The following is a 12,874-nucleotide window of genomic DNA, read 5'->3' as shown; positions in this document are numbered from 1 at the left end:
TGTATTATTTGAATATTTAATGTTTATATAGGATTTAAAAATTTTGAAATGAGTAATTTTTAGTTTGGGGGTTAGAAATTTAAAATACTTAAGTTGTTATTTAGTTTAGGATTAGAAATTGATCAAGCGGTTAAGAAGTTTTAAGTTGTTGTTTATAAGTTTGGGGGTGAAACTACGGTTTTTATTAATTTAATTTTGTAGAATATTGTTGTTAACATTGCTAAGTTGTAATTGTATTAATTTGTATAATTTGAATACAAATTGTTTATATATAATTTAAAGATATTTGATTAGTTTAGATCTTAATTCGTAAAAACATGGTTAGCTATGATTGGTTTGAGGAAGAACTTAATACTGCACGAATTTCGTTCTTTAAGTTATGTGACGCAATAGAAATTGGAAGGAAGGCAAAAGGAATTGGTTTACTAGGAACCAATCCTGAGGACAAACTCCATTGATAAGCTCTACGAGCTACGGAAAAGCAAAACTTGACTCAATTACAATAATCAGGTTTTTAACCTTTCCAATGACAAAACATAAACTATATTCCCTCTTACAATCAAAACGGCAGCAACTATTAATAAACGACAAAGGAAATATCAGAACTAAAGAAAGACTATCAACTAAATTAGCTGCACCAAACGACAAGTAGCTAGCTTTGTTCCTACATCATTATGTCTTTTGTGTGTGTCAATAGCTTTTAGTTTGGCGTTCTTGCGGGTGTTTTTTTTTTTTTTTTTGGCCCATTTTTCATTATATGTAGGTTTGGTTTTGGTCAATTTTAATTTTATGTCGTTTTTGTAAAACTATGTACGCATTACTATGTGTTTAGTTTGTCCAGTAAAATTAGACTTATAAGTGGGAAGAAGAGTTTGTCAAAGAAGATTAGCGAATGGGATGTGAATATTGTACTATTTCTTCTAGTATATAAATATAAATTTTAAGTCATATCATGTTTAACTCTTAGTATAACTTAAACATTGTAAACTCAAATAAACGTATCTTTTGATTTTTAACCAATTGGGATACTAACTTATAAGATGTCATAACGAGGAAGTTCTTGGAGAAAGGGGCACGGAAAAGCGTTGCCAGAGATTGTGTTTTGGAAGTTGAGATACTCGTCGTCGACGCCGGTGCCGGCAATGCAGAAAGGAGTGGCGTTGGTGTGTGGGTTCTCCAAGAATTTGCTGAAAATATTTTTGGACAACAATGGAAAAATCAATCCGGAGGGCATAATGCAAGCGGCTATTTCCGGCGAGGAGTACAACAAACTTGTTGTGAACTAACTACTAATTATCTCCGGTTATTAAAAACAAAAGAAGAAAAAAAAAAGTTTAGTACTTTTAATGTTGTTCAAGTTTTTTTATCCTTAACTAGCTAGTAAAAATTTTAGTTTCATAATTATCTTTAAAAAAAAAAAGTTTCACTATACCAATGGCAATAATGATTACAGTATTCCTTTTTATTTAATTCTCTTGTTTGGTATCTCTGTGATAGTCAAGAGCAATGCAAAAAGTTGCTTCATATTAACTTGTGGTTTCTCATCTTACAATAGGGGAAGAACTCCCTGATCAGGGAAAGAACTCACTGATCATGACTTCATGAATGATCAAGTGGTAAGACAATATGAATACATTGTACATTTAATCAAGTAGAGAGTTCTTATTAAAATTCCATGGTCCTGAATTTCTTTCTTAAGCTTAATGTCAACATATCTAGAAAGTAGGGAATTCAATCTCAGAACCACATGCTCTTCCCTTTGGGAAAACTGAACATTCAATGAGGTTGGATCCTGATGTGTCCACACACAAGTAAACCTGGTAAAGCTGGCTATTTCCCGACGCATCCACATTGCACTCTATCCATGGGGTGTATCCAATTCCATCCTGTATAGCTTTTTTTATGTTCTCTAGAGTGTAGAATTTTCCATTTGGTTGTATTCCTACATGTAATTATTTCCATATGTAAGTGAAGTGCGTGAGAATATAGGTAGAAAAATGCTTGGCGGCACCTTAGTACTAAGTACTATCACTAATAGAAAGTGAGACCCATTTGTTGACCTCATATTGCGGAACCTACTATCTATTAGTAGATGGTGCTCAGTACATGACCAGTGTCGTATAGTAATGCTCTTACAGATAGGGTACAATTGTATTTAACTATAAAAGTAATGAAATTGAATATATATACTTTTTTACCAAATATATCTTAATGAACAAATCAGTTTTGTGGCCAAATTATAGAACAATGGGATACTCCATATCTATATAGAAGGAAGATAAGAACTAGAGGATTTGATTAACTTCTCAATAGAATTATGACATTGGTGATGAGGATATTGATTGATTTTACCTGCAGTTTTTAGAACTTGGAGGAGATTTACTTTCCTTTTGAGGTTGAGAGTGGTTTGGAAATAGGCATGTTGGTCAAGCACAGACTCGGAGCAAGTCCCATGCTTTTCCCACTCATGTTCCCAAAACTTCACGCCGCTGCCGCTTGGGCAGGCTAGCGTTGGCCAATTTCTTTGCAAAGTGGTGGTAAGATCTGATATCTGCATGCCATGACAAAATAGGAGAAATCAATAGATTTATTTCAAGATAAATAACATAAAAGACAATGGAAAATTGACACAAATGGCTACAAAAAGCGAAAAATTAAGCGTGGCGGGGGGTATAACGCGAATTTCTTTATGTTTTTTGAAAGAAAAGATAAGGTTTGCTTAGCCTATTAAAGACAAAAAGGTGGGGGTCGCAAAATCCATTAAAAAAAGGGGACATGCAAGGCATGTGACCATAGATAAAGCTTGCTTAAGCATGTGTTGTAAAGAATCTGTTATAGAAAACTTGGACGTTTGTTCCTGTTGCTTGTACCGCTTTACAATCCATCCATGAATCTCCAACTGTTTCATTCTACGTTGCTTTGGTGACTCCTTGAATTTCATTGAGTTTTCAATATCTATCAAGGAATTCGTTATACATGCTCTAATTTGTCTTCTTATTTTCGGCTTATTCTCTCCGAACCCCACATTAGCTAGTAAACAAAATATTCGATGAACACAATACTAAAAATGTGTCTCAATGTCCCCATGAAGAAATTTAAAAGCAAATTACCTCGGATTGATCAAAGGGGTTGTTCGGGTCACAGTTCGACGGATACGTTCCGTCGTTGTAGTTAGGCCACAGCCCATGAATCCCGAAATCGGCTGCAGGCTTTCCCGTCGTTGGATAGCAACAACTTTGTTTTGTGTCACAGTACGAGCCTGGCCACTGCACCAAAACATAGATAGACTTAAGAAGAAAGAAATCTATAATATTTGAGGGGCAAAAAACAAAAACAAAAAGAAAAGAGAGAATTAGAGAAAAGTGAAATGAATCGATGATATCTAGTTGACAAAGAAGATCTCTGACCTGTTGGACTAAGTAGAAGAAATCGAACTCCTGTGAAACACAAAGGACTGATAGATGTCCTAGCACTAAAACCTTGATCAAAGCGATCAAACGGTGGGACTTCATTCTTTCTCTAACCTTTGTGTTGAGACTGATTTTAAATTTATTTGCGTAAAATGAATTGATATCGGAGGTTACCGAGTGGCTGTATTTATAGGCCAAAAATGACAGGAAGATTAAGGGTCGGAGTATCTTGGACAACTGATACAGAATATGCTCATAATGGTAAATAGTTCATGTCATCCTTCACGTGTGTAACGGTCGGATCATATGATTGGTATGTCGGCTGATCACCTTCTCTAATTATATTGCATCTTTCGATTTTCTTCCTTTTCTGCTTTTGTGTGAAATCTGTTTTCTTCGATCTTTCTATTTATGTCAATATCACCCACTTTTCACTCATTTACGGCCTCCAATTTTCCTTTTTTAAAAGGGGGGAAAATATCTTTTTTTTTAGGCAAAAAATTACAAGCACTAATTATGACACACCTACGTATAAGGAAATTCGATCATGAATACTGGATCCAACAATAAGTTCGATTGAAAATGGTAAAGGAGGATAAACATTTACCAAGTTAGAAAACTAAATAGGCACACCAAATAGCTTCCAATTTTCTGATAAGCCACTATCCAATGAACTCTTTCTTAATTCAAAAATCAAAAGAAACTATAAGCTACCCTCTAGAGCCTAAGGAGTAAGGACTCTTTTTAAGATCCGTTTAGTTCGTTGATTCGAGTTTTTAATTTAAGTTGATATGTGACTTTATGTGAGAGATTTTTACTATAGCAAAAAAGTTAGATGCGACTGTTTCTGAGAACTTTTTACTACAGTAAAATTCGAATTCTAAACTCGAATCGGTAAAATAAACGAGACTTTACTTTTGTTCTAAAAATAATAATAATATATATTATTTTTTTTCCTACTTTGTCCCCATGAAATCTTCTAAAAGCATTTCAGTTATAGGACATGTCTTGATTTTTAAATATTTCAAAACTAGGTAAAAACTTATAATTTTTGGGACCCTAAACTTTCAAAAGTGAATTAAATTTTTTTACAACCTTGATTCATTTGGAAGAAAAAGAAAAAAAAAATGAAAACATTAAAATAAAGGTAACAAAAACGAATTTTTTTTTAAAATATATATATAGTAACATTGTAATTTTAGTCGAAATTTTAGTTTAATTTACCCAACTTGTAAATAATTCCTCCTTCCGCCACTAGGTGCGGAGCCAACTCTACGTGAGAGCAAAGGTGGTTAACCGAGTCATTGGATCTACACTTCTGAGAGTCAACAGAATGCTCATACGAATAGAAGAAGTAATTATGATAATTTATTTAAATATCAAACAATAATTATGATAATTATTTTATGAACACGGGAAAAGTCAAACTTTTAATGCCACTTGACAGGATAAGAACTCGTCTCCGAATTTTCAATTAGATGGAGGATGTACCTAGCTCAGCTGTCAGACCTTGTCTGGTTGGTGAGTTGTACTTGTTTCGTTAGCTTACAAAGCTATTACTATACTCTTAAATGTCTCTTGCATTTTTGCTTTCACACGGCAAACTAACCTCAGAAAGTCCTCCGTGCACACAATGGAGTTAAGATGCGAATCATTTCTTATGTTCCTTTTCATTATTGAACTCTCTGAAAACGACCTTGAAAGAAAAACATGCCTCCATCCCAAAGGGCAAATATTAAACAATACAAAAATAGTAATTTAACAATACATAAAAAAATTTTAATTTTTTTTTAGGCTGTCACATGACATGACATTCCTCCACTTAGTTCTTTTTTTTTTTGTAATTTTTTTACATTTTAATTTTTTGTGTATTTTTAAATATATGTTATTCCTCACTTTTTTTTAAGAGTAATTTTTTTCGCACGTGTTCTTATTTTATTTTTAATTGGTTAAAATAATTTTTTTTAAATGTGTACTTATTTAAAAAAAAAATTTTAATTGTTATCTTTACACATTCTTTTTAAAATAAATTAAAAAATCTTTAAATAATTGTATAAATAAATTTCTCATTATTCAATAAATAATAAACTTTTCACGTGTCTCTAACACGATAATACGTGCGGAACACGTTACAAAACTAGTAATACAAAATGCACAAACATAAGTTAGAAAATCAATGAGAAAAAGTCCAAATCTTTTCTAAAAATATGAAATTGGATACAATTTCACATGATTTGATTCCAAGTTCTCTACAAGTAAGTTTAAGTTTGGTTATTTATTATCTTGGCTTCCAGAGTTTGTAAGTAAAAAATAAGATACATGCCGAAGAAGGGCTTTTCTAAAAATGAGTTCAAAAACAGTATGGCCATGTGAACACTTGTTCTATATACAGTCTCATGTTCAGACGCAACTGAATTTACATTCAATTTAATTCTGCAATTATTGTGGTTTTGTACTGCATGAACTAAAAACCAATTTGTTATAGCAAACTCAATACTCCCAATAGCTCAAGCATATCTCAAATGTCACGAGCAAAAGTCATCACTTGTGAATTCAGACTACTGAAGTTGATTTTTTGTAAGAAAAAGATTCTGGACCAGTAAACTAAATAAAGCTTAAGATGTCAAATTGTACAGTATTTGTTTTGTAAATACATAAATGGAGCGTTTATTCAAAGCACATAATATATTTTCCCTCAACTGTGTATGATAAGAGTCCAAAAGGCACCACAAGAAAGTGAGTATGGATTTTACATTTTAGTTTTATAATTTCGCATAAATGAGCTAAAATTCCATGCAATTCATTGATGATATAATTTATGACCGACAAGGGTCAGAGCTTTTCGTTTCATTGGTAGGTTTTAAGATCCATTTCCTTTTACAGAATACTAGTTTTTTCAATTTCTTCAGACAAATATAATGAACAAAATATGGAACACGACAATAAAATTTTCAAACGATGCATGACTTTCATACGACAAGAAACTTTACATTACAATATCTGATGTTACAAACGACAACATCTACAAGAAACGACAGGACCTCAGACAAAGAACAGACATGCATAAACTACAGTATTTGTACAACGACAACTGATACAAAACGACATTACCGCATCATAAGGCAGTAAAAGTTTTTAACGTCAATATCTCTTGTTAAACGACGATATTTCTTATAGACGACAACCTATAAACGGCATAAAAAATATCAAAATCTTTGAGAAACGACAAAAAAAAAAAAAAAAAAAAAAAAAAAAAAAAAAAAAAAAACTTTACAGACAACAGCATAAAAAACAAAATGCCTCGTTCAAAGTTCTACGGCAGTAGCCCAGTAATTGAGAACATGTCCTGCGACCGACTTAATTTGAACTAATAATAATTGACAAATGAAAGAACAACATGCAAACGACGACAGATATATTATAGACGACAACAAAATATCTAATACAAATAGCTTAGAGACAATGCGATATAAAACGACAACATGGTAATAAAAGATCATCCTAAAAGGAAAATCCAAGAAAAAAACACATGTGAAAGAAAAGATTTCTTTAATAATCGCTAACAATCTAATCTATCATTCAATATGCTAAAGGAAACGAATAAAATATTCACAAACGGATTTTTATTTCACCCTATTACCTACCAAATAAATAATGGAATACGAAGATAAAATATATGCAAAATCTAAAATCAATTTTAAAAAAATGTAAACAATTAGCTCAGTCCTCAGATATCCACCCTCTTGGTCCAACAAATCTTGATCACCAATAGTCCCCACAAGAGCACTTTCCCTCATTGAAATGATGAAAGCGCTGAACATCTCTAAGAATTATTTGTCTACGAGACACCAATGATATAAACTTAGCAGCAGAATGGCAGTCTCTGCAGACTCTAAGATTCTTCACCACACGGATTGTTGTCCCAGCAGGAGTACTTAGCAGTCCATAAGCAATGGCCAATTTCTCACTATGATATCTCAGAGTAATTTCTTTCTCTTCCTCTTCCATGTCATGTGAAACTAAAGAAGTGTCAGGTACATATCCAGAGAGCTTCAATTCTTCAACTAACTCATCAAGTGCGCTGTGCAATTCAGTCGAAACGGAACGTTCTCCGTCCCCGGAGAAGAATTCATGCACTACATTGTTCACTTCTATGGAGCTACACCCGGGAACTTTCACCCCGCCTTTCTCTTTCATCATTTTCCTCAAGAAATCCACATCTTCCCTTCTCCCTGCTTTTGCACACAAATTCGACAAGATGACATAGTCCCCGCCGTGGGAGTCATCTATCTCGAAAATTCGCCTGATCACTTGCTTCCCTAGTTCCACACTTCCATGGCTGCTACAAGCAGACAACAAGGTGCGCCAGAGAATCGGTGTTGGCTTCATTGGTAATTCATCTATGAACTTGTAAGCCTCTTCTAAGCGGCCTGATCTGCCTAGCAAGTCCACCATACACCCGTAATGCTTGATCCCGGGAACAATGCCATATTTTTTACTCATGTTATGGAAATATTCAAAGCCTAGTTCCACCAATCCAGTGTGACTGCAAGCATATAGCAGGCCAAGAAATGTAATCTCATCTGGTTTAAATCTTGCCTTCTTCATTTCTTCAAATATTGATATGGCTTTGGAGGCATGGCCATGAGTAGCGTATGCCATAATCATTCCGGACCAAGCCTGCGTATCTTTTACAGACATGTTCTCGAAGACGGACACTGCATCTTCCAAGCTTCCACACTTGGCATACATGTCTATTAGAGCAGTGTTCACCTTCACATACTCACCGAATCCGTTCTTCTTAACATACTCATGTGCCCATCTCCCCAAGTCCAACGCTCCTAATAAAGCGCAGCAAGAAAGCACGCTCAGCATAGTGACATCTGTAGGCTTAACCTCGGTCACCTGCAGCTCCCGGAACAATGCCAACGCCTCATTTGGCAGACTATTTCGAGCATAGCCTGTGATGATTGCGTTATACATGACAATGCAAGGCTCATCTATCATGTCAAAGAATCGGCGAGCGAAATGGACGTCATTGCAAGCGGTGTACATGTTAATGAGAGTAGGACACACGTAAATATTGAGGCCGAGCCCATGTTTGAGGGCAAGGCTATGCAATTGTTTGCCTTCTTCCAAGGCTTTGGAACTGGCACACGCCTTGAGGAGGGATGGGAATGTGTAGTCATCGGGGAGGATTCCGTTGGATAGAGTTTGAGCAAATAGCGCAATCGCTCGAAGCGGGGTTTCGGAGCGTGCATAGCCGCGAGCCATGGTGTTAAAGACGATAACGTCCGGTTGGGGAATTTGGTCGAACAGATGCTGTGCATGGCCCATGAAGCCTGGTGTGGGGCTCAGAGTGCAGAAATTTATGAGCTTGGCGACGACAGAGATATCATTTTGGAGATGGGTTTTGATGGAAAAGGCTTGAATTTGCTTGAGCTCCATGAGAGAGGTGCATTTTGGTAAGAGCGAGAGCGGAGTAGTACTGTTGGTTTGGGTTTTGGGGTGTGAGAAAGGTCTTATTTGAACTGCTGGATATGCCATTACCTATAAGTCTTTAATTTCTAGTGTTGAATGTGGATTCTCTTTTGTCGCCATGGTTACAACTTGGAGCAATATTTAAATCCTATATGGTGGATTGTGACTTGGTATGGATCTTTTATCAGGGGTGCTAAGATATTATTCCTTTCTTTTTGTCTACTTTCTTTCGTGATATTTTCCAACTCATTCATCAAAACTTATGATGTCATTTAAGCAAAAGATTAGTTTTACCTCAACAAAGTAAAAGGAGTCGGACCATGTAAAAACTTTTTTTTTTTTTTTTTTTAGTGAAAAAAGAGACTGCTAACGTTTGTCAGTCCATCCTTATCCTCGTCCTTATAATATTGGAAGAAATCCCGAAATCCACCAATGAAATGAAAATAGGCTCATCCTTCTACTTGAAAGATAATTAAACAAATCATAATCAACATCGATTTATTGGACAGACAATACCTTCTATATTGGAATAAATAGACAATGCCTTCTATATTGGAATCGTCAAAATTCAAAACGGTAGACATCTATGAAGAGCAAAAGAAGACATTATTATCGTTAAGGAAGACATTATAATTGCTACGCCAATAAATGACTCGTGATTAGGTCAATAAACTTTTTTTTTATAAATTAAGTAAATAATATATTTTAAATTATTTGAAATTAATAACAGTTTATTGCATAAATATTTTATTTATAACTAGTAAAAAAAATATTTTTCACGTAAATTTTCTTTTTATGACTAGTAAAAAGATACTTTGCACATAATAAGATTTTTTACTACGTAAATTATTTTTTATCGGTCGTATAAAATATTTACACGATAAAATATTATTTACTTTATATAATTTTAAAATATGTTATTTATTTAATTTAATTTAATTTTAGAAATCTGCTATTTACTATTATTTGGTTTTTTTTTTTTTCCTGTTTGGAGTTAGCATTGGTCGAGGACGGGGTCCAACAGAACTTTGGAAAGTTTCCTCATCTCTACATGTTTTTTTCTAGAGAAAGAAAAGTTGTGGCGTTGTGGCCTTTTCTTTTGTTGTGCGTTTTGTTTATTGTTGACTCGAGGAGGAAACAGATGAGTTTCTTGCAAAATCTTATTTGTACTTATTTACAAGCTTATGTATATTTGCTACAACATAATGAACTCTAAGTTATAGATGGTTTACAATTTGTTTCAAGGACATGTAAGTACCAATTACACCAACAAAAGACCCCGTCACCACAATTCCCATGATCATTGTCAATTCAAACCCGAAACTCCGAGCAGCTTTGTTAATCTTAAGGTAGAACAAGCAGGGCAACAGCATTGACACGGTAACACTCAGAAACGCGCCGATGAATGCCATTACGTAGCCAAAAAAGGGGACGATTAGAGCCACAATTACAGTGCTGAACACAATTAGTGTTCTAATTAGGATGCTAACACATCGGTTAATGTTGCGGAAAGGGTACGTGTCCTCAATGGCAGTGACAATAGGAGCAATTATAACTGCATACTTGGTAAGAGGATTGATTAGTGTGGTGTAAATTGCTATCTTACTACTGATTTTTCCTATAGGAAGATTTAATGTCACTTGAGACTTGAGGTAATCTCCAAACATCAAGTAGCCTAGGACGGCCATTGATCCATAGTTGATTGTGCTTGTGATAAAGCATACCACTAGTACCTGAAGTGAGGAACAAAACAGAAATGACTAAGGTCATAAAATATCCCAAATTATGAGAATTTTCAGATTAAAAAAATACAAAACATTATTTAATCTAAGACCATAAAGAGTAAAATTATTAGACACCGCCATGATAAAGAGATTTCTTTCTCTTTTTTTTTTTAATATAAAAGTTGAAGGATTTGAACTCTATATCTCAATATTGAAAATGAATGCGGATTTACACTAAAGTGAAAAAGAATATGCATGCGACTACCACTACAAAGAAATTTTTATACTAATTGAAAAATTTACCCATCTATCAAATCAAACCTAACGCCTCAAAAATAAAATATAACAAAAATCTGATCATACCCTACTACTCTAAAATTTCTTGTTCACCAAATATTTCTAATTTTTCTCAAACATCTTTTTTTCTTTTCTAGCTACCTTTGAAAATTGGGTTCTATCCTTCATGGAATTGCACAAAGTGGGAAAAACTGCATGGCCACAATAACAGAAAACAAACAAGCTTATAGTGGTGGGAATTCCTCCGAGCTTCAAAATCTCATCTCCTTGATGGAATCCAACGCCATCAAAAGCACCAGCCCACAGAACACACCCCACCACAAACACCGAAGCGAGGACCCCACCAGCGGACACATAGGCCAACACTCCCAAACTCCTCAGCCACGTTGTTGGCAATATCACAAGCGCAGTCAGAAGCATGAAACCTCTCTGACCTTTCATTTTCAGGCCTCCAATTCTCAAGCTTGTGTTGGGGAACAACTTGTCCAAGTTGTCACCTTCTAGTATGAGAAACTCGACGGCAACTAGGAACAGCTCTATGTACATGAAGACGGATATCACGGCTCGTCCTTTGCGTCCGAAGGCGGCCTCGCCGATATCCGGGTAGGTTTTGATGAGTGGGTTTGAGTCCATGCATCGCTTGAGAAGCAGCCCTGTGTACCAACAGAGGATGGCTACTGAGAAAAGGAGAGCTAAACTTAGCCACCCTCCTTGGGAAAGTGCATAAGGAATTGATAGTAGTCCCACACCTGAAAAATGGGACAAACAAGCTTGATCATATATTATTCACTATTTATGTAACATGCTGTAAATTAAGAAAAAGTGTGACGTGTGATACCTACTAGTTAAATTTTAGTGCATGTCATGAACAAAATATATAACCATAAAAGGCACAAATATTTTACACGTTTTCACACTTGTTATTAATTTAAATCAAGAATTAGGCACAACAATTTCCTCAATGGCCTTAAAAATGGGCCCTTTTTGTCTGGTAGCAAACATAACATATCAATAACACCACACCTGACTCCACCACAAGATGTAAAGTTAAAATCTTGTCACCCCAAATTTAGGGGGGAAAAAAGCCTTTGCGACATAATTATAGCTTGAAGTGTGTGTGTATTTATAGGAACAATTTTTTCATTTAAGAAAGAGAGACAAGGACCTGATAAAGCATTGATTCCATTGAAACAAGTTCTGAGGATTGTGGTTCCTTTGGTTGGTTCCTCTGGTAATTGTGAGAGCTGGTTTTGGTTGATCTCCATCCTGTCTGCTGCTTCTTGGAAATTCATCTTTTTTTTTTTTTTTGCCCACTTACACATTACAATTGCTGGTTTCATCATTCATGTGTGTGTTTATATAGGAGCAATCTGTTCTGGGGCTTATATTTCAAAGTGGGTGACAAACGAATCTCGTGAAAGGAAACAATGGGCCCGTTTTGTTTTTAATACAAAAGTAAAACGAGATTATTTTGATAATCATTCTGATACCGATTCTGAAATTGTGATTATTGATTTTTTAAGAGATTGTTTTGAATATAATAAAAAAGTGAATTTGTGTTTGGTTATAATTATTAATTAATATCTATTATAACATTGTTGATAAAGACTAGAAAATAAAAACAAAAAAGGATAAACAACTTTTAATTATTTTATAATTCTTTCACAAAAATCATTCTCACTGGGCCTGTTTGTTTGCGTTTTCATTTTCGTTTTTTAAAAAACAAAACCAAAAACGTTTTTGTCTTTTTGTGAAAATCAGAAAACGAAAAAAAGGTGTTTTCATTTTCTCGTTTTCATTTTCTGTTTTCTGAAAAACGGATTTCACTTTTTTTTTTTTTCATTTTCTTCCCTCTTTTCTGAAACCGTTTTTGTATTATATATGTTTATTTAATATATTATTATTTAATATATTTAATAATATTATTTATTTAATATTATTTATTTAATATTATTTAATATA

At 34.3% G+C, this 12,874-nt stretch overlaps 3 protein-coding genes across 3 annotated transcripts; all 3 read right to left on the bottom strand.

The window, feature by feature from the left end:
* Nucleotides 1-1,579: 1,579 nt before the first annotated feature.
* LOC21385730 (extracellular ribonuclease LE) lies at nucleotides 1,580-3,552 on the bottom strand. Its single transcript, XM_010099314.2, has 4 exons — nucleotides 3,408-3,552; nucleotides 3,111-3,266; nucleotides 2,353-2,551; nucleotides 1,580-1,942 (listed from the first exon to the last, which is right to left on the bottom strand). The coding sequence occupies exons 1-4, from the start codon at nucleotides 3,510-3,512 to the stop codon at nucleotides 1,716-1,718; spliced, it is 687 nt and encodes a 228-aa protein (XP_010097616.1). The 5' UTR covers nucleotides 3,513-3,552; the 3' UTR covers nucleotides 1,580-1,715.
* Nucleotides 3,553-7,149: 3,597 nt separating this feature from the next.
* On the bottom strand, nucleotides 7,150-9,198 carry LOC21385729 (pentatricopeptide repeat-containing protein At2g02980, chloroplastic). The gene has a single exon (XM_010099313.2). The coding sequence runs from the start codon at nucleotides 8,955-8,957 to the stop codon at nucleotides 7,173-7,175; it is 1,785 nt and encodes a 594-aa protein (XP_010097615.1). The 5' UTR covers nucleotides 8,958-9,198; the 3' UTR covers nucleotides 7,150-7,172.
* Nucleotides 9,199-10,108: 910 nt separating this feature from the next.
* LOC21385728 (amino acid transporter AVT1I) lies at nucleotides 10,109-12,177 on the bottom strand. The gene is made up of 3 exons (XM_010099312.2): nucleotides 12,078-12,177; nucleotides 11,054-11,661; nucleotides 10,109-10,624 (listed from the first exon to the last, which is right to left on the bottom strand). The coding sequence occupies exons 1-3, from the start codon at nucleotides 12,175-12,177 to the stop codon at nucleotides 10,109-10,111; spliced, it is 1,224 nt and encodes a 407-aa protein (XP_010097614.2).
* Between the last annotated feature and the right edge of the window lie 697 nt (nucleotides 12,178-12,874).

This window comes from Morus notabilis, unplaced genomic scaffold, assembly GCF_000414095.1.
Source record: "Morus notabilis unplaced genomic scaffold, ASM41409v2 Scaffold2332, whole genome shotgun sequence".
NCBI classification, from domain to species: Eukaryota; Viridiplantae; Streptophyta; class Magnoliopsida; order Rosales; family Moraceae; genus Morus; species Morus notabilis.
The sequence above is the reverse complement of the archived record's forward strand: the minus strand, read 5'-3'. Positions and strand labels throughout refer to the sequence as shown.